This window comes from Capra hircus, chromosome 15, assembly GCF_001704415.2.
Source record: "Capra hircus breed San Clemente chromosome 15, ASM170441v1, whole genome shotgun sequence".
In the NCBI taxonomy this organism is placed as follows: domain Eukaryota; kingdom Metazoa; phylum Chordata; class Mammalia; order Artiodactyla; family Bovidae; genus Capra; species Capra hircus.
Genome location: NC_030822.1, coordinates 50,108,009 through 50,134,707, shown reverse-complemented (window position 1 = coordinate 50,134,707; position 26,699 = coordinate 50,108,009). Strand labels below are relative to the sequence as shown.

At 46.6% G+C, this 26,699-nt stretch overlaps 1 protein-coding gene across 2 annotated transcripts in view; it reads left to right on the top strand.

Annotated features, from left to right (window-relative positions):
* The window catches only part of SORL1 (sortilin related receptor 1), a 166,365-nt gene extending 141,000 nt beyond the window's left edge, over nucleotides 1-25,365 (top strand). The window contains exons 39-48 of one of the 2 annotated variants that reach the window (XM_018059638.1): nucleotides 1,774-1,856; nucleotides 3,816-3,912; nucleotides 6,197-6,381; nucleotides 9,788-9,907; nucleotides 10,855-11,019; nucleotides 12,007-12,181; nucleotides 13,173-13,279; nucleotides 16,761-16,953; nucleotides 19,723-19,935; nucleotides 21,305-25,365. In XM_018059638.1, coding sequence (XP_017915127.1) covers nucleotides 1,774-1,856; nucleotides 3,816-3,912; nucleotides 6,197-6,381; nucleotides 9,788-9,907; nucleotides 10,855-11,019; nucleotides 12,007-12,181; nucleotides 13,173-13,279; nucleotides 16,761-16,953; nucleotides 19,723-19,935; nucleotides 21,305-21,372 — 1,406 coding nt within the window. In that variant the 3' untranslated portion in view covers nucleotides 21,373-25,365. The remainder of the gene's footprint in view (nucleotides 1-1,773; nucleotides 1,857-3,815; nucleotides 3,913-6,196; nucleotides 6,382-9,787; nucleotides 9,908-10,854; nucleotides 11,020-12,006; nucleotides 12,182-13,172; nucleotides 13,280-16,760; nucleotides 16,954-19,722; nucleotides 19,936-21,304) is intronic. The other variant, XM_018059640.1, reaches the window with a different exon arrangement.

Here is a 26,699-nt window from a genome sequence, read left to right as displayed (position 1 = left end):
GTGGGCTACAAGGCCATGGGATCGCAAAGAATCGGACATGACTTAGCGATTAAACAGCAACCACAATGATTTTTAGGATGAACCTCAACTCCTCATATGTGTATTGGTTAGAAGGCAACTGTGTGCAGAGTTGAAAAGCGTGTGTTATGATCTGTGTGTGACCTTGGGTCCTAGTAATGTAGGAAGATGGGATTCGAGACAGCGGGAGCATCACCCAGGATCACCACCGTCATAGTGGACACAGTGGGTTAATGATGACAACAGCCGCCATACTTTGAGCACTGCAGCAAGCACCTTGCAGACTGTTTTTATAGGGGTTTACCTCCCCTAGTCCTTATCAACCCTGTGAGTATTCTCACTCTTTGGGTGGCTGAGGACACTGGGGCTTGGAGAGGACAGTGCTGTAACTCCCACCGCTATGGTTATCACCCAGGTCAGGTGAATAGCAGCACCTGAACTACTTTGCTCTGAGCTGCCTGCCTGCAACTCCTAATACCCTTCCTTCTTCTGCATGCTGTATTTTCCTCAAGCCCACTTCTATTGAACATCTAGAGAGACTCCTGTAATGTTTGAACCATCTCTTTGCCACCAAGTCTTAGCTACTCCTTTGGGTCTTTCTTGCCTTGCTGATATAAAAGGCATACGTGCTAAGAATCTAATCCATTTGAAGGTTATATTCTGATGAAGCTGACCCCATCAAGCCCTCTTAGGTCACACCTGCAGGACACTGCTGGGTTTCTGGTGGGTAGACATTCAAAATGACCAGCGTGGTGCTGTTCACTTGAGTCAAGAGGAGTCTTTTTCTCTCTGCTACCCTTTCCCTGCCCCCTTAGCTCCCAGGCTGAGCTCTGGTGTGTTTTTTTGTTTTGTTTGTTTTCTTTTAAATTACATTTACTAATTAGGCAGCATGGAGTCTTAATTGTGGCACACAGGATGTTCTGTTGGGGCGCACAGATTCCCTAGTTGCAGTGTGTGGGCTTAGGTGTTCCGTGGCACGTGGAGTCTTAGTTCCCTGACCAGGATTGAACCCACATCCCCTGCATTGCAAGGCAGATTCTTAACCACTGGACTACTCAGGGAAGTCCCAAGCTCTGGTCTTGACGAGGATGCCAGTATCTCATCAGGTCTTTAATCTGTCGTGGGTGGGACTTTACCGGAAAGAGAGAAAGGGAACTTTGAGTATCAAGACACATATTATTTTAGTGAATTTTGCCATCTCTGTGAAATACAGATGGTATCTCTAGGTTTAGCAAGGACAGGTAACTCGCCCCAGGGCACACAGTTGCTAAGTGTCTCAACAGGAATTTGAATTCCAGGGCCCAGATTCTTTCCATTTCGTCCCACATACATCTACAAGTTAGGACTTAAGATTTAGCATGCTGTCAACCTTCAAAAAGGACCTGAGGCCACTGGGACTTCATTGGTGCCAGTAAAGGTGGTTCCCAGTGTGACCCCCAGACTTTTCAAAACCAGGCTGAAGCTGGGCTGACTTGGGGCATTTACATAATGGATCTTTTCTGCTCGGCCCAATTGCTGGGATAGCTGACCCAGCCGAGATAGTTCTGTGTTCACCAGGCAACTGTGGACTCAGCCCCAGCCTCAGCCTCAGGGCAACAGTAGCCAAAGCGATAGAGGAGTCAGAAGTGCCAAAGCAACGCCTTTTCTTTTCCAACTGAAAGATCGCTTTGTCCCTTGAGTTGAAAACTGTGAAGTCCTGCCTTCTTCACTTTTCATCACACGGTTTCTCTCTTTGAATCCCTTTTTTGTTCTTAGTGATCCCACCACCAGACATCCGCATTGACAGCTTCGGTGAAAATTTTCTAAGCTTTACCCTCTCCATGGACACGGACATCAAGGTAACGTGGACATTTCAAACCAGCAGTCAGGTGGGGCTTTGCTTTGCGTGGGAACCGATAGAGCAGAGGACAGGAAGATTAAGAGACAAGAGTGACTTGTTCCAGCGAAGCTAAAATACCACACCTAGGTTGGCTCCTTCCCCCACGAAGAACAACTAGAGTCTTCCCATGTAATTATTCTGCCTCAGCCTGGTGCCTTTTTTTTTCCTTTTAAACCATATAATTAAATGGTTCACAGCTACAGTGCAAATAAAGAGTTGGTGTTAACAGAATATGTTTGCCCTGTAATTTTCAGCTTTATTGGATTTCCTGGTTGCTGAGCGCTAATGCAGAGGTTCCCTCAGTGGAAGAGGGTCTTAGGGAAGAGTCAGATCCCTCGGACACATATCCACCTGTGTGCACCCAGAGCCCTTCCCCTTCCAGCAGCTTTATCTCCTCTGCTTGGTCCATCAGGGTGGCCACCTTCCCCGTAGCTGTCTGTGCCCCCTGGTTTCTCAAGTTGCCGTTCACCTTCCATGGTGTTTTTTCCTCTTTGTTTTGCCTCACGTCCGTCCCAGTCTGTGAAGCTGTGGTGGGACCAAAGGCCTGCAGAGTCCTCGTGCTGTTGACTGCGCTACAGTGTGGTCTCAGTGCTCTTGGCTTCAGGGACTGCTGGTGCCAGAAATGGCCTTGCGGAGGCTTTGGTCTTGAACACATTTTAATCTGGGCCATTGTCTAATAGTTTTAAGGACTTTTAGGTCAGAACTTTCTATGAGCTCAGAACTCAGAAGAGGTGGTCGTCCGTGACTCATGGATGTAATTGCCTCTGTTCGGCAGTGGGGGCTTTCCTGGTGGCTCGGACGGCAAAGCATCTGCCTGCAGTGTGGGAGACCTGGATTTGATTCTGGGTCAGGAAGATCCCCTGGGGAAGGGAATGGCAACCCACTTCAGTATTCTTGCCTGGAGAAGCCCATGAGATCTGACCAAGCTTGTGACTGCTTGGCCTTGACTGCAAGGACTACCTGAGCTAAGCATGCATGTGTGTGTGCTAAGTTGCTTCAGCCGTGTCTGACTCTTTTTGATTCTATGGCCTATAGCCTGCCAGGCTCCTCTGTCTATGGAATTCTCCTGGCAAGAACACTGGGGTGGGTCGCTGAGCCCTTCTCTAGGAGATCTTCCTGACCAAGGGATCGAACCCACACCTCCTGCAGCTCCTGCACGGCCCGTGGACACTTTACTGCTCAGCCACCAGGGACGCCCATCTGAGCTAAGATGGATCCTTAATTACTGTAATCTAATTACCTTTTCAAATTTTCTTCTTTCTTCCTTTTTAGTTGGTTCTTGTCCTTTTATTTTGCATTAATTTTTTTGTTTCATTGAATCTATTTAAAAATATTTTTAAATTGGAGTATAATTGTGTAAGTTTCTGCTGTACAGTAACATGAATCAATTATATGTGTACATATATCCTCTCTCTCTTGAGCCTCCCTCCTTCCATCTCACCCCTCTAGGTCATCGCAGAGCACCGAGGTGATCTCTCTGCTGTACAGCAACTTCCCACTGGCTTTCTCTTGTACACATCGTAGTGTGTATGCTTGTCCCATCCTCTCCTTCTGCGCCTGTATCCACAAGTTCATTCTCCATGTCTGCGTCTCTGTTCCTGTCCTGCAAATAGGTTCATCAGTAACATTTTTCTAGATTGCTTATATATATGTGTGTGTGTGTATAGATATATATGTTAATACACAATAGAATCTATATTTTACTTTATAAATTGTTGCACATTCATTTTTAGAAGCTTGGAGGAGTATGATTGTTCAGTGTTAGCACAAATGGAACTGGTCTAAGGATCCAAAGGGCCAGCCCGTTCTTTATAAGAAGGGAGACAGCCAAGGAACAGCAGGAAAGTCCTGCACTTCCTGTCTGGTGAGGTCTGTGCGTGTGCACTGCCCGTGTAACCTGGCTCTTGACTCTCGGCAGGTGAATGGCTATGTGGTGACCCTCTTCTGGTCGTTTGACGCCCACAGACAGGAGAAGAGAACGTTGAACTTCCGAGGGACCGTCTTGTCGCAGAAAGGTAGTGTCCCGGAGCTAGTCGGTGTGTAAGCAGGAAGGAGGAAGGCTAGACTGAGGCTTTCCTGGCAGTAGAGCTTGTGTGGGGGGCCAGGAAAGGCGAGGGGTCTTCTCTGCAGCCGTTCTGAGTGGGCCCGTGTTGTCCATGGAAGATCCTGTCAGTGGCTCCTGAGCCCAGGTGAGGAATCCACTGGGTGGGTCCCCAAATCCCCCTTCTAATCTGATGGCTCTTCAGGGAAGTTGGAGGCTTAAAAAGGATGAAACGCTGGAAAGAACTCGGATTAACCTTTTACAGATGATGTTTTCCCTCCCCAAAGAATTCTCGGGATTAGTTACCTCTCTTTTTACCCCCCTGGTTCACTCCTCTTTTGCTGATATTAATACAAGGTGGTGTAGGGCTGCAGCGTAATTGGCATTTTGTAAATATTTGTTGAATAAATGGGCCAATAGACTGAGAGAAGAAGAGGTTCCAGTTCCTCTTGGATCTGTGCAAATAGTGAATCTCAAAGTCCTCATATCTGAAAATAGGCTAAAGGAAGGATTTTAATTCCTTCTAAGACAAAACCTTCAATGGCCAAGGCTGCATATGAATGTAGAGAAGGACATGAGAGCTTCTTTTCCCTTCTAACCTGATTGCAAAGTACTTCCAATCCTAACAAGTATTCTATGATATATGTATACACATACATAGGTTGCCCAAGGGGGTTATGCAAGAGTAAAGCTATCACTGGTTACTTAGCATGTGCAGGCATTTACCCAGCAGGCACTCTGTGTGTGTTTTATTACCTAACACTTCAAAAATGAGGCTGCGGCATATCCTCATTTTATGGATCAGAACATAAGGTTCAGGGATCGGGTGGTTCCCTCAGAAGGCAGCAGAGCCGGGATTGGAAGCCACATCTCTAATTCCGAAGGCTGCGATCTCACTGCCCCCACATCACACCAAGAGAAACTAGCGGAGTCGGGGACAAAAGTCCCACGAGCCATTGGCTGAGACCCACAAAGGCCTGCTTCATGCCAGGGGCCAGGCAAAGCACTTGTTGACGAGCGTTTTCTTTTTTATTCCTTGCAACAGCCAGCCTCCATAAGTGCTATTATTCTACATCTTACAAACAAGGACGTGGACTTGGAGAGTTTGAATACTTTACTCTTGGCTTCTGCAACCAGGAAGCATAGAGTTAGGCCTTGAACCCAAGTCCTCTTGACTCCAGAGACTGTCCTCTTAGCATATCCTTCTTGTTTTTCTGCTTGATATTTATTTCTATGGAAATATAGTTGATTTACAATGATAACCATGATTTACAACGTTACATTTACAATGTTTAATTCCCATTAAGCATATCCTTCTTACGGCTCACTGCTCTTTTAGTTTCTGATGACAGTTTCCTGACTTAGAAAGGGGCACATCTTTATTACAGAAAATTTAGAAAACAAAAACATGTATAATAAAATTTTTGAATTCCTATAATTTAACTTCCTAGGGCAACCACTTTTATTAATAATTTTGAGTATCTCCTAACTTCGTACTTTTCCTCCTCATTGATTTCTCGGTATATACTGTATATTCTTTACTTCCTGCTTTTTTTACTGAACCTAAATCACAGAATTTTCTAGTCGCACTGTGTATTCTTGGAAACAACTTCTGGTGGCTGTGTAACAGTTCATGGAATGCACTTGAAGTTCACGGATGCACCTAATTTAACTGTTGCTTTGTGGTTGGGTGATCAGATGATTATGCTTTTTTTTTTTGCTGCGACAAATACGGTGACAGACATCCTGATTGCACACATTTTTGGATCCCTCTCTTGTACCTGGATTGAAGGTTATGAAGGATTTCAAGACCCTCACAAGGCCAAATGGCTCTCCACAAGGATCGTATCAGTTTATATCCACAGATGGTCAGCCTTAAAGGGATTTTTTCCACGCCCGTGCACTGTGTTATTTGCAGTTTTCATTAATAAATCATGCCGAGTGAATTCATAAAATAAACTTCCTACATGAGAGACTCACTTAAATGGAGAGGTTACATTGGAAAAAATAGGTGGACTTCCCTAGTGGTCCAGGGGTTAAGATTCCATGCTAGTGGGTGAGAGTTCGATCCCTGATTGAGGAGCTAAGATCCTACATGCCGCATGGCACAGTCAAAAGATAAAAAGGAAAAAAAAAAATGTAAAAAAATAAGGTGTACATATAAAGACATGTGCAAAAGAAGAAGATTTGTTTTTAATTTAAAAATTGAGTGTGCGTATAAAGACCACTGCTCCAACCCTTTGACCCTATTTCCCCAGTTGGCAACCTGACAGCTCATACGCCCTACGAGATTTCTGCCTGGGCCAAGACCGACCTGGGGGACAGTCCTCTGGCATTCAAGCGTGTCACAACCAGAGGTGTCCGCCCACCCGCCCCGAGCCTCAAAGCCAAGGCCATCAATCAGACGGCAGTGGAATGCACCTGGACGGGCCCCAGGAATGTGGTAAGTCAGCCTGGATGACCTCTGCAGACTGGGGATGGACCCTCCCCTGGCACTAGACCACCAGACGCCCCCAGGGCTTCCCCCGTCACTGCTCTTTTTTCCTTATCCCAAACACAAGCTGCCCTCTTGGTCAGCTCTGGATTGCCTCCAAGAGGCACCTGACATCCCTTTCTACAACCTGGCCTGGCATCTAAGAAGAAAGAACCCCTGTAGTTTAAGCCGAGTGTGAAGAGGGGTCACATTCCTGATCGGGCACTGCGGGGGGCGCTTCTTACCTGGGGATGGGTGAGAAGTCAGTTGCCTTGACAATGAGTATTGCACCTGAGGACCATGCCCGGGTTCCTCTCGCCCCTCCCCACCCGGGGGATCCCCCACCCACAGGTTGTCTTCTCAGGCGCCGCCCCCACAAGACATGCCTCCCTATTCATTCCAGGGTCCCCACTGCACTTGTGCTTGGCTCTGTTTCTTTTATTTATTCCTTTTAATGCGTTTGATGCCCTGGGATTAGATCCGTGCTGCTTTTTGAGTCTGGTTTTGCCTTCCCTCCTCCCCAGTGCGCACCTTCCTTTGCTCATAGGCACACCTTCTCAGGGCTGTTTCCGTCCACCTCCTGCCTCTGCCCCGTGGCTCCTGCTCTGTCTTCCCTGGAAACCTTCCCCCTCCTGCTGTGCAGTCAAACCCTAGCTCTTCTCCTTGGTCTCCTTCCCTTAAGAACTAAATCCCTGGAGTTGGTGCCATGCAGCCTGTTTCATCAGACGCTGTGGATCTGATTTGATATCTTCTGTCTACTCTCATCTCCCTAGCTAGTTGATAAGACCTTGAAGGGAAGGGTCATTCTCTGAGTTTTCCAAATGGGAATGTGTGTGGGACTGAATCTCTAAGAATCCTCGGTGGCTGGTGAGGAGGGATTGGCCTCTGTCTTCTGAGGGTGCATCCAGTGTGCACTGGGGGCAGCACTGGTTCGTGGGGAGAGAAGCAAGGTTTGCCAGTAACTGTCTGTGCGCTCAGCCGTGAAGAAGGAAGGGAGGTGAGAGTTGCTGAGCACCTACCGTGTGCCGGGCATGATGCCCGCGCTCCATCCACGGTCTCCCCCTTCCTACTTTTATCAGCTCTGCGGGGTAAATGGTTCTGCTCTACCAGTGAGGAGACCACGGCCCAGAGGGGTGAGGTCACTGGCCACAGTCAAGGGTTAGTAAGCAGCAGACTGAGTGAGAGCTCAGGTCCAGCTGGAGTAACAGCCTGGGCGCTTCTGTTGAACCTCACTCTGAGGCAGGGACGGGGATGAGATGCCCAGAGCCACCCCTGGGCTCTGTTTTACCTGGAACTGGACTCTCCTCAGAGAGGGGCCTCTGTCTCTGGTTTATGTGCCCAACTCGGGCCTGCCTACCTGTCACACCCAGCCATCTGCACAGAGTGGGCGTTGTGTATAGAGCACTAGTCTGCGACTTGATTTTGGTGTCTTATCACATGTGAACTTGGAGAAGGAGCCTCCTCCACGTTGAGTCTGCTTGCACTCATGGTAGCCTGAGGGTCAGGGGCCCCTGGAGTGCCCTGAACGAAGCTCTCAGCTCCCACCTGTCTCCAGCTCACTGTGGATGCTGGAGTCTCACCCAGTGTTGTTGTCTCCACCACAAGAGCTGTTCCCATCGCTGCAAGTGTGGCCTTCTTACACCCTGGCTCCCTGGGCTCTGGGGTCCCCTTTCCTGGCTCTTGGCTGGAGCCCCCATCACGTGGTGGCCACAGGCCCATCCTCTCCAGGGTCAGACCTGCCTGCACCTGGGTGCCCCTCTGCTGTCCCATCTGAGCTCGCTTGTTCCCCTATTCCTGCTCCATTCCTATTTGTTTATCTGGAACATGAGAATCCCTGATAGGTTTCCTGCACCCCCAGGGCTTCTCCAGACCTGTACGGTTTTCAGGTCCCCTGTCTTGCCGCTTATATGCTCATGGAGAAAATGCCCTCTGTCTCTACCTTACAAAGAAAGCATCCTCACACTTACCCTGTTATAAACACTCCCAGCCTTCATTTTTCCCGCTATAAGGGCCATCAGACTCCTGCTTTAAACTCCGTGTATATCACTTAGGGTTAAGAATGGCCACATACAACAGGAGTGGCTTTCAACAGTTTATTTCCCTCCTAATTATGAGTTGTTCAGAGTTTGGAGTTCAACCATCCGGGGCTTCTGTATCAGCAACATGATTTGATCCGTTTCCCAGGCCCTACCGACAAAGGTCTGTGTAGTCAAAGCTGTGGTTTTTCTTATATGGATGTGAGAGTTGGACCATAAGGAGGGCTGAGCACTGAAGAATTGATGCTTTCAAACTGTGGTGCCGGAGAAGACTCTTAGAGTCCTTTGGACAGCAAGGAGATGAAACCAGTCGATCCTAAAGGAAATTAACCCTGAATGTTCATTGGGAGGACTGATGCTGAAGCTCCAATACTTTGGCCACCTGATGCAAAGAGCTGACTCTTTGGAAAAGATTGAGGGGAAGATTGAGGGCAAAAGAAGAAGGGTGGGGGGTGACAGAGAATGAGATGCTTGGGTGGCATCACTGATTGAATGGACATGAGTTTGAGCAAACTCCAGGAGATGGTGAAGAACAGGGAAGCCTGGCTTGCTGCAGCCCATGGGGTTGCAAAGAGTTGAGCACAGCTTAGTGACTGAATGACAACAGCCAGTGTCCTGCCACCCTGGCCTGTGGCAGGGCTTGCAGTCCAGGGCTTGGACTGGCCCACGTCACCTTGTGTACTCCAGGCAGCAGGAGGGGGAAGAAGTGCTCTCCCTGCGTTTCCATGAGGCCCACTGAAGTCCCGCCCAGGATGTCTGCTAACATCCTGTTGACCATCCCTGTCACCTGGCCTCTCCTGCCTGGAGGAGGGAGGTGGGATGCGGGCTTGTTTCCAGGTAGCAGCTCACTGAGAACCAGGATTCTGCTGCGGGGGCATGGGAGATCAGGGACCTGCTGGGCAGCCGGCAGTGTCTGCCCTCCCGGCACACATTCTCTCCACCAGCTTGCACACTCGCTACCCCCATCACACTAAAAGAGTGGCCCCACTTCTTGGTCATTCCCTCTTTTTCCCAGCTTATCATGCGGTCTTCTAGTATAGCTTCCAGGAGTTTCATATTTACAACTCGTTATTTATAAATCTGTTTTTCTTTTTTGCCTGGCTTTCCTCAAGAAAGTGAGCTCTGAGGACAGAGACCACATTTTGTTTGTCTTCGTAGGTGGGAAGCCGCTGCCTGGCCCAGGGTGCCTTCTCTGTAAACGCTGATGAAATAGATGCCGAGTGAAGACTTCTTTGTGTGCTCATGTGGAGCAGTTCCCAGGGTCTTAAATCAGGGCTTTCATGAGAGTGAGGTCACTGGCCATTGAACTGGTGCCCTTTTCTGATCTCTCCTTTTACCAGGTTTACGGTATCTTCTATGCCACGTCCTTTCTTGACCTCTATCGCAACCCCAAGAGCTTGACTACTTCGCAGCACAACAGAACAGTCCTTGTCAGTGGGGATGAGCAATATTTGTTTCTGGTAAGTTTCCTAATGCCAGGAGCACAGAGGAATGTTTTATTTTTTGAGGAGGTCTTAATTGCAGGGCTCCAAGCTCAGACCTAGGACCTGGGGAGCTGGAGATGCAGATTCCAGGAACCGTGTGTGTGTGTGCGCACGCGCGTGGGTGTGCATTCAGTGTGAGGGGGTGGGAGGAGGGAAGGAGAGAGATGAGAGGATAGTTCCTCTCCATAAGCATCAGGTTTTTACTTGAAGCACAGAATGAACAGCCACTTAACCATCTGCAGCTCCCTTGTGCAGGACTGAGAACTTGGTAATGAGTCTCAGGAATAGATGAAAGCTTGTATCAGATTCCACTTCTAGGAATTTAGCTATATTTCTTTTACATGCGTGCCAAGGTATATGGAAAATCATGTTTGGGCTACTATTACTTGTGAAAACAAAAGATTTGAAACAAACATCTATCAGGAGAAGACTGGTTAAAAGTATGACAGCTTATCTTTGAGATGGAATACGGGGCAGTCATCCAGCACAAATATAACAAACTAAATGTACCAATTTGGAAAAATTCCCAAGCTGTATTATTAAGTCAGAGAACCAAAGAGCATAATTATGTGTGTAGTGGTTTTCCATTTGTGTAAAAAAGTTAAGGACAGTAAGTTATACATACACACACATGCATAAGCACACACACATATGTATGTATGTATGTATGTATCTACACACACACACCCTCCCATCCCTGTGTATCTGTGCTTATATTTGCATGGGACATTTCTGGAAGGAAGCATGTAAAATCATTACTAGGACTGCCTGTGGGAAATGGATGAGAGATCTGGGGTAGGTGGGGGCTTATCCTGCATCTTTTTGTATGCCTTGAATTTTAACCGTGTACGTGTGTCAATGTGTTGTTGGGGAAAAAAATGGTTTGCTGACCACTGTGTGAATTCGCGTGGTGTTTGTTTCAGGTCCGGGTGGTGGTGCCTTACCAGGGGCCATCCTCTGACTATGTCGTGGTGAGGATGATCCCGGATAGCCGGCTTCCTCCCCGTCACCTGCACGTGGTCTGTATGGGCAAAACCTCTGCTGTCATCAAGTGGGAATCCCCGTACGATTCTCCGGACCAGGACCTGGTGAGCAGGCCAGGCGTGCTGGCGACCTTGCTTACTCTGGAAGTGGTTTGGTCTGGGGGCAGGGGGTCCTGTAATGGGGCAGGAAACCCAGGCCTGGTGCGTGGAGCTCAGCAGGAGGTTCCCCCCCATTTCCGCCTCGCCAAAGACAGGATCCTCATAGGTATCTCCTCTTTGTGGTCATGTCCTGGCTGCTATATTGGTTTGTTCCCCCTTTTCTCTGCCTTCAGCAACAGTTGGCCTGCAGGTTAAATCTAGCCCACTGCCTATTTTTCTAAATAAAGTTTTATTAGAACCAAGTTATACCCATTTGTTTACATGTTATCTATGGCTACTTTCATGCTACAAACAAGAGAGTTGAGTAATTGTGGTACATACCATCTAACCTTCAAGGCTAAGATATTTACCATCTGAACCTTTATAAAAAAGTTTGCTGGCCCCTGCCCTAAGGTAGGGCTTCCTGGTGGCTCAGTGGTAAAGAATCCACTGGCCAGGGCAGAAGGCACGTGTTTGATCCCTGGGTTCGGAAGATCCCCTGGAGAAGGAAATGGCAACCTACTCCAGGATTCTTGCCTGAGAAATCCATGGACAGAGGATCCTGGCATGCTGCAGTCCTTGGGGTTGCAAGAATCTGATATAACTTGGCAACTAAACAACTGACCCTAAAAGAAGAGGCATTTATTCTAGAAACATCTCCCACTTTCACTTTCCCAGGCTGCTTTGACCTCCATCCCCTCGCCCTCCCTGCCATCCCAGGGGTGGGTGGTTTTTTGGGATCATACTGATAATTCTGTGCACAGTTCTGTGCATGAATACTTGTTGTAAAGTTGGACCTGACCATCCCAGAGGCTTTCAGAGTCAGATGTTGTGACCCATATTTTTGGGGGTCACAGCCACTGACATACTTCTGTCACTTGGGCCGCTACTGAACTTCAGAGTAGAAAAGGCCAGGTTTCTGATTACCATTAAGATGTCTTTTTCTTGTCCCAGTTATATGCAATTGCAGTTAAAGATCTAATAAGAAAGAGTGAGAGGAGCTACAAGGTGAAATCCCGCAACAGTACCGTGGAGTACACGCTGAACAAGTTGGAGCCTGGAGGGAAATATCACATCATTGTCCAGCTGGGGAACATGAGCAAAGACTCCAGTATCAAAATTACCACGGGTAAGCTGGTGAGAGATTAGAGGCCTTCTCACACAGCAGGGCTCCCTATTGCTGCTAGGACTTCTCAAGGTGTGGCATTTCTTTTTTTTCCCTCTTTTATTTTTTTAAAGACATGGGATTTCCATCAGGACTTGCCCAGGAAGTGCAAAGATGACCCTCCAAATCCTGGCTGGGGCAGAGCTGTGCAGGGGCCCCAGGCTCTGGGTTGCAGGGTGGTGGCAGGGGCACCATGGGCAGGATAGTAGCTATCATTTTCTATATTCTCTGTCCCCTGTGGTCTCCCTTCCCCTAGCTGGTCTTGACATTTTCAAGAGAGTTAGGAAATGAAACTGAATCTTTGCCCCTTAAAGCCAAACGTTGCATCTGTGCTGTGTACCTGGACTGAAGTCATAGTGGTTTCTAGGGCAATATGAGATGCAGAAATGGACAGAGACCAGGAACTGGTTAATACCTTAAAGGATGATTTGCTGGCTCATGTCAGGTTCAAGTTCACAGAGCAGGTAGTAAGCCCAGTTATTTGGACAGCAGACAACATCAGGAGTAACAGTATTGGAGGCTGGCAGTGTGGACTGTGGGCCTGGAACATACTTGGTGGTCATTCCGGAGCTCTGTCTTCGGGCTGAGCTCTCTAGGCCCTCACTGAGCCCCTCTGGAATTTGGGGCAGGAAAGCAGGCTGGAACCAGAGCAGAAGTGCAGGCAGGCTTTGGACTAGTCCAGCCTCACCCCATCCCCATTTGTTTTTGACCATCTTTTGGTCTAAGGGCTGCTAAATTAGATACCATCCAAATTTCTTGGCTAAAGACATAACAACAAAGTAGCTGTCAGATAAAGTGTCTAGACTGCTAGGCTGTGTACTAAGTGGATATATGTGGTTTCTTTCCCCTTAACTAATTCCTTTAGGGTTGGTGTTATTTCATCAGCCTTTGATGGACAAGCAGAGACTCACACGTATAGCCACTAACTGTCTCTTTCTTCATCTTTCATTTTCAGTTTCGTTATTAGCACCTGATGCCTTAAAAATCATAACAGAAAATGACCACGTCCTTCTGTTTTGGAAGAGCCTAGCTTTGAAAGAAAAGTATTTTAATGAAAGCAGGGTAAGTTCTCCCTCCTTTTCAATGGCTTTGGAAATCTAATTGAAATGCCGTTTTGGAGATGAGCTCGTTAACAGCCTGCTGGCATAGATGGAGTCCAAAGAAAGAATAGGGCAGGGGAGTGAACGTGAGAATTAAAGGACCATTTTCGATGGGATTGCTAATTAGCCAAATGTTTATACTGCCCATTAAAGATGCGAATCTCTGCACTAAGCACTTTTCAGTTGTGAACTGGTCGTCCCCTGAAAGACAGGGAAATGGGCTGGAGTCCTCGCTCTGCTTCCTAGGGCTTGACTGGGACTCAGCAGCGGCACTCAGGGCCCATCTCTCCCAGATAGTCTGAGGGCAGGGCCATGGTATGGCTTCAGTACAGGGGAGCCGAGCTGCACTGCCAACCTGGAATCCCATCAGTTTCTCTCCAGTGAACAGGAGGTGCTTGAAGGTAGTCTGTTGACATATGAAAAACACTGTGTTTTGTTGTTAGCAGGCCAATTACTATATTCACAGCAGGAGATAGGAGGAGGCGTGTGGCACCTGGAAACAGATTTGCCACTCAAGGGTCTTGAATGAAGCTGTTTGGCTGCATTGTGAGCTAAATAGAGACACAATAAAAATCAACAACGGCTTTTTTGGGTTATGGTGTCCACAAAGACCCCAATGGCTTTAAATCATCACAGTGTAATGCCAGAAGCAAAGAGAAATTAAATGTGAAAATTCTTCACAACTCTCACACTGGTGACATATAAATGGTTAGTATACATAAGTATAAAGAAGGCTTTCAAACAAATTCAAAACAGAAATACAACCCTTGAAAAATGCAGATTTGAGCTGTGCACGTCCACAGATAGCCTACAGTACAGTAAGTCCCCTATACCTGAACCTTCAAACTGTGAACTTCTGAAGATGCGAACGTGGGTTCACATGTCCAGTCACGTAAGTTAGTTCACATGGCTGGGGGGTTGTCACGTGTGCATCCTCAAGTGGTTGTGCGTTTGTGTACTTTAGTGTACTGTATAGAGTGGGTTTCACTGGTAGCTCAGATGGTAAGGAATCTGCCTCCAATGCAAGGGACCCAGGTTCAATCCCTGGGTCAGAAAGATCCCTTGGAGAAGGGAATTGGTACCCACTCCGGTATTTTTGCCTGGAGAATTCCATGGAATGAGAAGGCTGGTGGGCTACAGTCCACGGGGTCGCAAAGAGTCAGACACGACGGAGTGACTAACACTTTCACTTTTCACTGTATAGAGTACATTAGACAGCATCTTTATTTCCAGCCCAGGATGTCCAGATGTGGATGGTTTAGTCGCTAAGTTGTGTCTGACTCTTTGCGACCCCGTGGACTCTAGCCCACCAGGCTCCTTTGTCCATGGATTTCCCAGGCAAGAATACTGGAGTGGTTGCCATTTCCTTCTCCAGGGGGTCTTTTCGACCCAGGGATTGAACCCAGGCCACTTGCATTGCAGGCAGATTGTTCACTGACTGAGCCACGAGGGAAACGCTGGAATGGCCAGCAGGAAGTGTAAAAGTAGTGGTATAGAGCCAATTGTGTTAGTCGGGTACCTAGGCTAATTTTGTTGAACTTAACGATCAAATTGGACTTACAAATGCACTCTCTGAATGGAACTTGTTCGTCTGTAGGGGACTTAATATACCAAACAGTCTGCAGATAGTTGGATCCAAAGATGCAGACCACGAGTCCAGAGGAAGCACTCTAAGTCATTCTCGGATTTTTGAGGGTCAGAGCCCCCACTGCCACAGTGTTCAAGGGTCAACTTATTCTCATTTTGAATAAGGTGCAGGTAACGAAGTTAAGAGTTTCAACCAACAGTGAGCAAAAGAAAATAGTTTCAGCTCCACTAGGAATCTAAACTTGCAACAAGACACTGCACTTTCACATTACATTGACAAAAGTTTTGGGGAGGGATAGTTATTCATGCATTGGAGAAGGAAATGGCAACCCACTCCAGTGTTCTTGCCTGGAGAATCCCAGGGACGGCGGAGCCTGGTGGGCTGCCATCTACGGGGTTGCACAGAGTCGGACACAACTGAAGCGACTTAGCAGCAGCAGCAGTTACTAGTAAGAGGGTCATAGCTGGAAAGAGGAGCCCCCTGGGAGAATGAATGGGCTCCACCTTCTGTAGGGCACTTACAGTAGGTATCAGACGCATTGAAAATGTGACATCCTTCGATCTAGTAATCCTTCTAGGATTTTACTCTAAGGAAACAATGTGCATAAAGAATTCTATTTATAACAGTAATTAAGAAGAGATAACCTAATGCCCACCAGAAAAGGATCAGTCCAGTAAATTTTGGGTGGCTAGCATTTGTATCATTTTCCATTTTTTTAAATACCTTTATGTGTTTTGCAAATGTCCTATATCACATATATGTTAGATAGAAGATAATAAATGCTAGTGACTAGTTTATAAACAAGGATGTAGGAGTGGGGACTCTAGGCAGGTGGTCCAGGACACCCAGTTGTCATCAGGGTGGCAGGAGCCCAGCTTTATAAAGGTTGGGCTTGCAGTCAGTATTCCATTCCCATCGGAGGGTTCCGGCCTAAGCTGTACGGGTCCTTCTTCCTGCTACCTGACTTGGAGTTCAAAGAAGGTGCAGGTCAACAGAACAAGAACCAGGAGATCATGATTATGCTGTGGGGCCCAATATGTGAGTAGAGATAGAGAGGAGAAGGGGTTTTGCGGGGACAGAGGAGGTGCCGGTAGCTCTGATGCTGGGAAACTTGGAGACTGACCTAGAAGTCTGGAAGTCAGTCCTGGTCCTAGCCAGCATGCTGGGTTCGGGCTATTCCAAGAGGGACTTTCCCAGCACAGGAGCCAAGGACTCGCGCTGAGCCAGTCTAAGTCAGAGGCGTATTCCATACTCCCCCAGTGAACAGATCGGAGCTGCTGTGGTGCTGCTGGGTTCAAGGCCAGGCTGGACTGGGGCTAAGATCAGCTTGGAAGAGTAGGAAAGAAAGGAGGGAGGAAGTGAGCTGGCAGCTGACAGTGGAGTTCCCACAGGCTGTTTTAAGGAGCAATGTCTCATTTTCACTATTGCAAATTCCTCTTTTTTTTTAAACCTCATGGCTGAAATCCACTGCTGCCTGGATTAGTCCAATCCCATTACAGTGAACTGTTGCTTTAATTGTATGGATTCTTTGTGGCATTTAAACATTCCTGGAGATGAGTGAACCCACCAGAACTTTAAAAAGTCAGTGTTTGTTAAAATGACTTTTGTTTTTCCACTTCTGCTACGTGGCTCAGAAGCAGACATGGTAGTTATTTGAGACTTTAGGGATGAGAAAATGCCCATTTTCTGAATCTAATCTCAGTGATAATGTACAAAGAACTGGTACGAAACTCAGAGTGCTTTAACATCTATCAGTCCCTGCAGGAATGAGCTTATATAAGGTTGTAACCTGTAGCAGAAGCTGTCGGTGTCCTTGTTTAACTTCCTGAGCAGTCCCTCCTGTGTTTGTTTTCAGGGCTACGAGATACACATGTTTGATAGTGTCATGAATATCTCAGCTTACCTTGGGAATACTACTGACAATTTCTTTAAAATTTCCAACCTGAAACTGGGTCATAATTATACTTTCACTGTCCAAGCACGATGTCTTTTCGGGAGCCAGATCTGTGGGGAGCCTGCGGTCCTTCTTTATGATGAGCTGGGGTCTGGTAAGTCACTGTTGCTACCATTTCCTGGGAGATATATCAAGGGTGTAGCGTGGTTTGATGAACATGTGCGTGCGTGCACAGATGCTTCAGTTAGATTCTTTGCGAGCCTATGAACTGTAGCCCTCCAGGCTCCTCAGTCCATGGGATTCTCCAGGCAAAAATACTGGAGTGGGTTTCCATGTCCTCCTCCAGGGAATCTTCCTGACCCAGGGATCAAACCCACATCTCGTGTCTCCTGCATTGGCAGGCGGGTTCTTTACCCCTAGCACCACCTACCCTTGATGAACATGTGTCTTTCTAAAAATGCATTTGAAATATTCTTGTAGTGCTAAAGAAAATCGTTTATGCATCAGCTTAATCAGGCATTGGTTTATTTAACAAATCCTTCCCTAGTCAGGCATGCTGTGAGGTGCTAGGGTTACAAGGTGACCATATTCTGAATGTAAGTCAGAAGAAAGGAAATGTTTTGTTTAAAAAGGAGATTCTATTTGAGGAGCTGTAGCTTAATGAGTTTTGTTTTTATTTTCTGGAGGGCCTTTCAGAGCCTTTAGTATGCTAATATTCCCCATGATTTTCCAAATCAATAGATTATCTCATCACAGGGTCACTGACTTCCCAGCCTTCCCTCCATCTTTGCCGTCACCCTCAGATCACATCTTGAGGTCAGTCTGGGACCTGTCTTCTGGATGCTGACAGACAGCAGTGTGAGGCCATGCTTATGGCAAGGGAGAGGAACCTCCCATTTACACAGAGATTCTGCTCAGGGCGTAATAGCTTACCCAGGATTTCAACAAGTGTTTTGCCACTGGTCTATTTAGTTACATTTACTCCCAGTCAACAACCAGCCAGTGCTTAAGCTCAGAATCTTATGTTAGACCTGTTGTCTGTTCCACCACCCTTCCTGGCGTGGCTTCTAGTGGAATAACCTATCCTTGGCATCTCTCTAAGAGAGGGAGAGCTTGGGACTTCCCTGGTGACTCAGTGGATGGGAACCCGCCTGACAGTGCAGGGGACACAGGTTCTATCCCTGGGCCAGGAAGATTCCACGTGCCGAGGAGCAGCTAAGTCCATGCACCACACACAGCTGCTGAGCCCGCCCTCTAGAGCCTGAGCGATGCGACTGCTACAGCCTGTGTGCCTAGACCCCATGCGCCGCGGCACGAGACGCACTGCAAGAAGAAGCCCACGTACTGCAGCGGGAAATAGGCCCTGCTCGCCACCGTGAGAGAAAGCCCACGCGCAGCAGTAAAGGCCCAGCGGGGCCAAAATAGATAAATAAATAAAAACTGTAAAAGGAAACCTGGTACATCACAACCCTTTGGAGAATTGTAGCCCATTCGCAGGTCTATAAAGTTCCTACACAAAACAACCAACCAAACTCTTGTCTTAGTGGGTCTTAAGCAGAGCCTCCTTTTAAAGTAAAACCAAGTAGCAACCTGTGAAATAGACTTTGGGGGAAAACTGCCTTGAGGACATGTGCCAGCTGCCTTTGTAAAACCAGGATTGTCAGGTGGGAGAGTTGCTCGGGTGGACGTTTCCTTGGAGCACATCCTGCTCTGTGATGCTCGCATCCCCTTGGAGGTGGGTGGGGGTGGGAACGCACTCCATCTCTGTCGCCTCCGCCATGCTGGCTTCCTCTTGACTGCTCCAGCCCAGAGCTTTCCCCCTGGTTACCACTTCACAGTTGAGGTTAGGTTGGGACACGTGACAGACTGGGGAGAGTTTTGTCTAGTAAAGTCAATGGTGAAGGAAATGAAAGACATGGATATTGAATTGTTATATCAGGCTTGCAGGAAATAGCTGTTCTCTGGCTCATCTTTATGGGGACCTGTTGTGATGAATCCCTGTGTAACTACTGAACTTCCCCCATGAGGAGGAGGCTTGGCCCCATCTCCTCACCCTGCACCAGGGAGCAGCATCAAGGCTAATGAGGCTTCTCATGGAGACCAAGGAAGTCTACTTTGCTTCCTTAGCTAAAACTGACTCACATGACTGTGTTCCTGCCGCAGGCTCAGACTTTCCCCAGGGTTTCTGCCATACAAAGTCTGCCCTTTTCAGAAAGACTGGCTCAAACCCAACAGAGTCCTGTTGCTATAACCGTATCCGTACATCATGAAGCTAGTATTTGTGGAAGACAATGGGAAGGCAATATCACTGATAGGTTATAGACACCCAAAAGGCTTTGCAGAGAGCTTTTAAAAAATGTTAAATGTATATGGAAAGATTCCCTCTTTCTCTTTTAAGTAAAAAATAAACCTCATAAAACTTCATGAGCTGTTAAGTCAGTATTGCAGTAAAGGAATCTCGTTTGTATCACTTAATGGAGCTTCAGGTAATTGCAGTTCAGAGTGACTTTGGTGCCAAGTAGGGGGAAATAATTGCAATCTCGTTAATTAGTGGTCTGATTTCACATCCTCTTATGTAAGGCAAGCAAGTGGTCTTAAGTAATAATGCTAATGAAATCAGTGTTGATACCCCAACAAAGGTCTCCCTTCCAAGAGATTATCTAAATAACCAACGAGGCAGTGATTAGGAGCCTGATGTAATTACCGTATTTGCACGCATGAGGCCTGTCCTCCATCAGCTCGTGGTGAGGAGTTGGGAAACATTTGGATGGCACGTGTAGGAACGTGCCACAGGGGACAGGCGATTCGGGCAGCTGCTGCAGACTCTCGGCATCGTTTGGGTGGCTCGCAAGGCGAGGGGTGGCCTGGTCCTTTCTCCTGCCCTCCCGTGGGAGCCTTATGGGTTGGTGTCTCGCTTTGGCAGGTGGCGATGCGTCAGTGATCCAGGCTGCCAGATCTACCGACGTAGCTGCCGTGGTGGTCCCCATCTTGTTCCTGATCCTGCTGAGCCTGGGCGTCGGGTTCGCCATCCTATACACAAAGCATCGGAGGCTGCAGAGCAGCTTCACAGCTTTCGCCAACAGCCACTACAGTTCCAGGCTGGGCTCAGCCATCTTCTCCTCGGGGGATGACCTGGGTGAGTGGGGCAGGGTGCAAAGTTCTCCCCCCTGGGGTGGACCCCACAAGGCCAGGGGCTTGCTGAGGAATTGCCTACCTTGAGCTCATCTTTTGATGCTAGCAGAGTTCTTCATTAACCAATAATCCCACTGCTTTGGGATGAATCAGTCGGAGCCCTTTATTTTGCAATTGCTTCTAAATTAAAATACCAGTCCTCTGTTCAGTGGGAGCTTCCCTGGTGGCTCAGTGGTAAAGAATGCACCTGCCAATGCAGGAGATGTGGGTTTGATCCCTGGTCTGGGAAGATCCCCTGGAGAAGGAAATGGCAACCCACTCCAGTATTCTTGCCTTCATGGGAAAGCCCATGGACAGAGGAGACTGGTGGGCTGCAGCCCATGGGGTCACAAAAGAGTTGGACACAACTGAGCAACTAAACAAAACTGTTCGATAGCATGCCCAAGACAGGGAGTTCTGTCAAAGGTGGGAGCTTGCCTTGTACACAAAGGGTGGGTGGACCCTGCCTGGGCTTTGGGTGTTCCCAAAGTGGCAGCAGATTCTCAAGAATTTCCGACCCCTCTCATCCCTCAGAGATGGAGGTCTGACATCTTTGGAGATGTTTGTCTTGACTGACAAAAAGCCATGCTTTCTTCATCGGTCTCTGTCTAAATTACCCTTCCCATCATGCTGTTTCTGTCTCCCGTGGCTAGCACAACCTCACTGGCTGTTCTTCTTTTTCGTATTGGTGGTATATGACCTGGGGAAGAGAAGGAAATGTCCCTGTTCTTATATAAATGTATGTGTGCTCAAATTCCAAAATGCTCATGGAGGAATTAAACTACTTAATAAATAAAATTAACTCATTACTGACCGGGGGATTTTTGCAAAACTAATGCCTGTGACTGGTAATTTTTATTTTGGCCAGCCAAAGATTAATTCTGGTTATTTCTTTGTGAGTTACTACAATTACTAGGTATACCTGACACACCTGTAAAGCCTGAAGGAGCTTTTCGGCCAGCCTGGTGTGTATGAAACATACGGTGACTTTCACCATGCTGGCATAGGGTGTGGACGACTCAAACGGGGGCACCTAAGCCACTCATTGGAATTGGGGATGGATAATAAGATCCCCCGTCTTTAAATTTACTTTCCTTTTTTGGTTAAGTTCAAGCTATCCTGAGAAGAAGGTTGGCCACCTGTTGATGGGGAGCAGGTGACCCAAGAATGTCAGAAGCTGGGCTGGTTTCAGCACTGATTCTTGTGCCTGGCTGGCTCTGCTGCTGCCTTTTCTAGCTGGGGCTTGTGATGTAGGGATGGGGGTCAGCGGCGGGAGGTGGGGGTCAGGCAGAAGTGCCCCAGAACTCACCAAAGACTGACTGTCTTGCCTTTAGGGGAGGACGATGAAGATGCTCCGATGATAACTGGATTTTCCGACGACGTCCCCATGGTGATAGCCTGAAAGAGCTTTCCTCACTAGAAACCAAATGTTGTAAATATTTTATTTGATAAAGATAGCTGATGGTTTATTTTAAAAGATGCACTTTGAGTTGCATATGTTATTTTTATATGGGCCAAAAACAAAACAAAAAACGAAAAAAAAAGGAAAGAAAGAAATGAATAAAGTGTGTCGTAATCAACTGTGAACTTCAAACCAGGTTGATTTCAGTAACCAAATTGCTTTGATTTGATATTAATATAGTCTTACAGGGCTGTGCTTACTGGGCATGCTTTTAAGTCTGTGAGATAATTTTGGTTCAATAAATTGGCCATTCTTTTTATTTTTCTAAGACGCAGAAATGTATTTAATAAAGACTTCAAGAGAGAGTGATGGGTAGAACCCCTCCTCCTTGAAAGTAAGCTCAAATTTAAATTTTTGTTTGCAGGTAGTTTATACGAAAGTGTTTGGGTGTATGAAGGGGGGGACATTTCTTTTATTTTGTTAATTTATTGGGACTGTGTGTAGGGCCAGGCTTCAGTGGTCATCTGACACCACAAAATTTATGAGCACCCCCGCCTGCAGGGTTGGACGATGAAGAACAGAAGCAGTTTTGTTGCCATTCCGGAAACAATCCATTTTTATTCGCTTGTGTGTCACACGATGGTGTTTGGCAGAAGAGCCTGCTGAGTCATTGCTCCATTTCCGCTAAACAGAGCTGTAGCTTGGGAAGCCCTGCAAGCAGCCCTTCTTCTCTTATGCTGATGGATGGACTCTCGCTGCACACACCTCCGTGCAAGACGCAGCTTTCACAGCTACAAAATGACAACGCTGCTTTATTCTATACTGGTGTCATTGTCGTTGAAAAAAATTCCTCTGGCTGTGGGAGAGAGTTTTACATCTGTGCCAGGATAGCTACACTGGCAGATATAGGACCTAATTTTCCTGTTTTTTTGGGGGGAGGGGTTATTTTATTTTGGTTTGCTTTTACTTACCACTGAAGAATCTCAAATGGAAAGGTTTATGTTTGTGTTGAGGTGGCCACTTACTGCCCTTAAAAATCCACACTGAAATATGCAGTCACTTTGAATTGGGTCAGTGCCTTCTTGCTCTTTTTTTTTTTTTTTAATTCTCTTCTTTCACCTCCCTCGCCTGTACCCCTGCCCAATTTTAAGAGAAAATGCTATGCACCCTTACAGGAGATGTGTGAATTCGAGACCATTCAATCTAGCTCACAGTAGCAGCAGTGCTAGAATTGATGTTCTTTGTAAGATAAGCTGTGCTGTATCCTTCTGCCTTTCAATGCCTCCCCTGTATTCAAACCATGGCCTCTTGGTAGGTATGTGAGATCCAGTGGGGACTGATGCCCACTCTTGAGACCTACTGTTGTCAGCCCCATTGTTGTGATGCCTACTGTATGCACCTCACTGCAGTTCTTCCCAGCTGAGAAGCAGTGAGCTCTGGGGCCATCTGTTCCAAAGTCATGCTTTGGCATAGTGTCCCTCACCTGCAGGCTTTGTCAGAACCCCATCAAAACCCTCTTTGATGCAACACATCACCCTCTCGCAAGTCTTTGCTTTCTTTTAACCAAGAGTATCATTCTTGGCTGATAACATAGTTTTATTCTACCTGGGGAGTGTTTGGGAAACAAAGAGCCAATTAAAGTGTTTTTAGTTAAAAAATTTTTTATTTGTGTATATATATGTTTTGCTTGAGGAATATTTTCAACTGTAGATGTTAGGATGTTGCGAATGGTGGTAAATGACTAGTCTTCTTCCAGCATGATTTCCTTCTCTTTCCTGTGTTATGTTTTGAAAGACTGGAATTTCTTTGGCTTTATCTTGTGTCTTGCTTTGGAGTTTCATTCAAAACTCCGAGCCCTACCACCTTCCCTTTTAAATAAGCACTTTAAGTAACTGAAAGATGAATGGTCTGGTGGGAGGCAAGTCATTTAATCGAACCACTAGAAAGTCTATTTTCTTGTTTTTCTTTCCCTGCCAAATTTGGGGGGCATTTGTGAAAGCTGATATCAAAGGCACTGAGATTTTATATTTAGTTCTTCCTTAGGCAAGCCTTTCTACCGAGCACATGTCTCCAGTTGGCAGCTTGAGATATTTCTGAGCGTCCGAGTCTTGTTCCCAGTGCCTGCCAATGCTTAGTGCACCGTACTGTATAGACTGGCCATCACCCCTCTCCTTGGAAAATGCCACTGGGCTGTTTGAGAACAAGCAGCCTTTTAGGGCTAGAGTATTTTATATAAACAGAAGAGCTAAGTTCCCGAAGACTAAGCTAGACAGATGCAGTTGTGTGTAAATTGTATATTTTTATGAACTATTGAAGCACGCACTGTCACCTCCCTCTGCATAGCTTTGTGAGGTTTTGATGTATATATGCCGTCTGTGAGAGTCCCGAGGTGGGAGGGACAAGAGGAAATGAGAGCAGAGACTCCGTGGAGCCTTTGAAGGTGACCAGATAACTGTCTTCACTGTGACCAATTGGAGCCCCTGAAGAAGGGGCTTTCATACCTCGTTGGAGATGCCACCTCCAGAGTTCACACTGTACAGGATAAAAGGCTTTATTTTCTCCCAGGATGCATTAGAATGTCAGAAGCCCACATCCATGTGGATGACAACAGACCGCCAGTGGACCACTATGATATGGCGGGCAGGGGGACTGTACACAGATTTTCTCTGGAAGCTGGTTTTGCCCCTGGATGGACTGACTGCCCCTCGAGCCTTAGGAGATGTGGGTCTGTGTGGATGAAATAACAGAGAGGAGAGTCCTGCAGAGGTGGGAGAAGCCATGCCTATGCAGAACCTTTTCCAGACAGGTGAGATGCTCCCATGACTGCTGGCTGCCCTGGCAAGCTGGGTGTATAGTTACGAAGCTGGGTAACTGGTTGAAACTTCTGATTTGGGGAAGAGGGTACATCTGTGTTAGTACTGTGGGATATTTTAGGGGGACACATGTGAGACACAGCTGCATGTTCATGTGTGACCCACTAGCTAAAGCTCTGCTTCAACCATGTATGGACATTTGGGGCAGGAAGACTGGAGAACCCTTCCTCTGAGTATTCACCCAGCGATCACTCTCCATCTAGTGAGATCATGTTCTCAGCACTTCCCTAAGGGCAGAAACCCCATCCTGTCAGGATAGGTGGGTCACTTTCCCACTAAGAATGTCATTGTGAATCCCTGAGATGTTTCTTTTCTTTGCAGAGTTGGTGGGGGTGGTGGGTCCCTCTGAGAAAAGACCCAGGCAGGTCAGCAAACTGGATGCCACCTCTATATTGATTTTAGGAATTGACTCTGAATAAAACTCTGTGCAGAATCTCCACTCATGTGGGGATCGTATCATGACATTGCTATTGCATTATTTTTCTTGAAGTGTGTGCTGTCTTTCAGGTACAATTTTTGTGTAATTAAAGCCAGTGCGTTAAGTTTATATAGACTACTTTCTATGCAAGTCTACGGTAGGAGCAGATAGCAAGAGACTGTGTGTGCGGTTGGGTACACGGATGATAAGCGTGTTTTCAGAAGGGGTACCCCAGTGAACACGGTTTGAGAGAGGATGGGTTGTATGTATGTTTCTGCCCACTAATTTTTAGCAGCCATATTTTGAATTAAATCATCAGAGCCAAGTAACCCGAGAATGGTATTAGTTTCCTGTGTAATAGCTCAAATGGAACAAATATGAATGCTGAAATGTAACATTGTTCTCCAACATTCCATGTCATTTCTCACTTAAAACCTCATTATGAATTGTTAGAACCTTTAGGCAAAAATCAAAAGTATTTGCAGCAAAATAAAGGCCTACTCTGCTCTTCAAGTGAAACACTGTATACTTGTTTCTCTCCAAAGTGAAATTAGATATTTATGATTTCAGTTGCCTTGATAAGTTTCCGATTCACTGGTTTATGCTGAAGACTTTACTCTATTGTCACACAGTCTTAAGATCATTTTTGTCTCAATGTCAACTTTTTTCACTGAATAAAAATTTAACTGGGTCAAGAAAACACTTCTTTGAAAAATCCGCTCTCTGCGCGTCTCGAGTTGTTCTTTGGAGTGCAGTGAAGATGGTTAATATGATCTCCAAACACCATTTGATTTGTCATGTTTTAAAAGCGTGTTTATTTCATAGATGAGAGAACGCTAAGACCTGGAATAATTTTGTTATTAACAAGCTGGTTCTCAGACAGTGGATCCTTGAAGAACACGATGTCTTTGTGGTGGCTGAGGAGGGGGGGAGACGTGATGGCTGTTTTGAAGTAAATAAAATTGTTCCACAGGGTAAAGACTAATGTGGCTCCCTTAAAGCTGTAACTACCTTTCCTAGGAGACGATTTGCTAAGAGGGCAATTTTCAAATCTGAGAGAAGAGATGAGAAGCAGTACGGTGAGCTGTGGGTAGAGAACCCTTTTGGAAGGCTTTTGGAGGCAACGAAGTCCGAAAAGGATGCTGCACTTGCCTCTGAGTGGTGATGAAAAGCGGGTGGACCTGCAGAGTCAGGGGAGGTAGTGTGGAACAGGTGGGACAGGGCAGGTAATCTGGTGTAACATCTTCCGGGGTGTTGCTCTTTGTTTAAATATTGAGCCAAAAATCAATCTCTGAAGTTTTGCCATCCTATTTGGTAGATGAGGAAAAAGAGGCTCAGAGAAGTTAGGGAATTTGCTTAATCAGAAAGTAAAATGCTAAAACCATCCTTCAATAGAACAATAGTCCTGTTCTGTATCACTGTGCTGTCTGCCTCCTGCCACCATTCAGTACCAGGATGAACACCCTCAATCCAGTGTCTTATGCCCTGGAAAATCCCAAGGGGATATCTACCCCCTGGTCATAGTGTAGTTCTTAGGTTTCCAGGCTTAGATAGTGGGCATATGATAGTCAATCTCTTGAGGACAAATGCATCTTCAACAAACTCATGAGACTGTTTCATGACAAAATAATGCTCATGCACGAACTAACCTCAGGAAATCGCCTGTCTCTTAGCAGGTTAGTGTGCCCCATGCATTCTCCCCGCATTGGGAGCTCTACTGGGAGGAGCCAGTTGCAACAAGAAGGTGGTTTGGTGAGCTGGGGCGCAGAGAAAATGTGGGAGGGGGCTGGGCATAAATAGCGGTTGTCCAGTGAATACTGAATGGACAACAATGAGTGATTGACAGTCTACTAGAGGAATAATCTATTCCATACGAACTTAATATTTGAAACCTTGATACAGGTCTGTGTCCATTTCTATTTAAAAAGGTCTTGTCAATTGGGCCCTTTTTTAAAAGATTTTTTTCTTTCACGTGGACAATTTTTTTTAAGTCTTCATTGACCGTGTTTCATGTTTTGGTTTTTTGACAACATCGT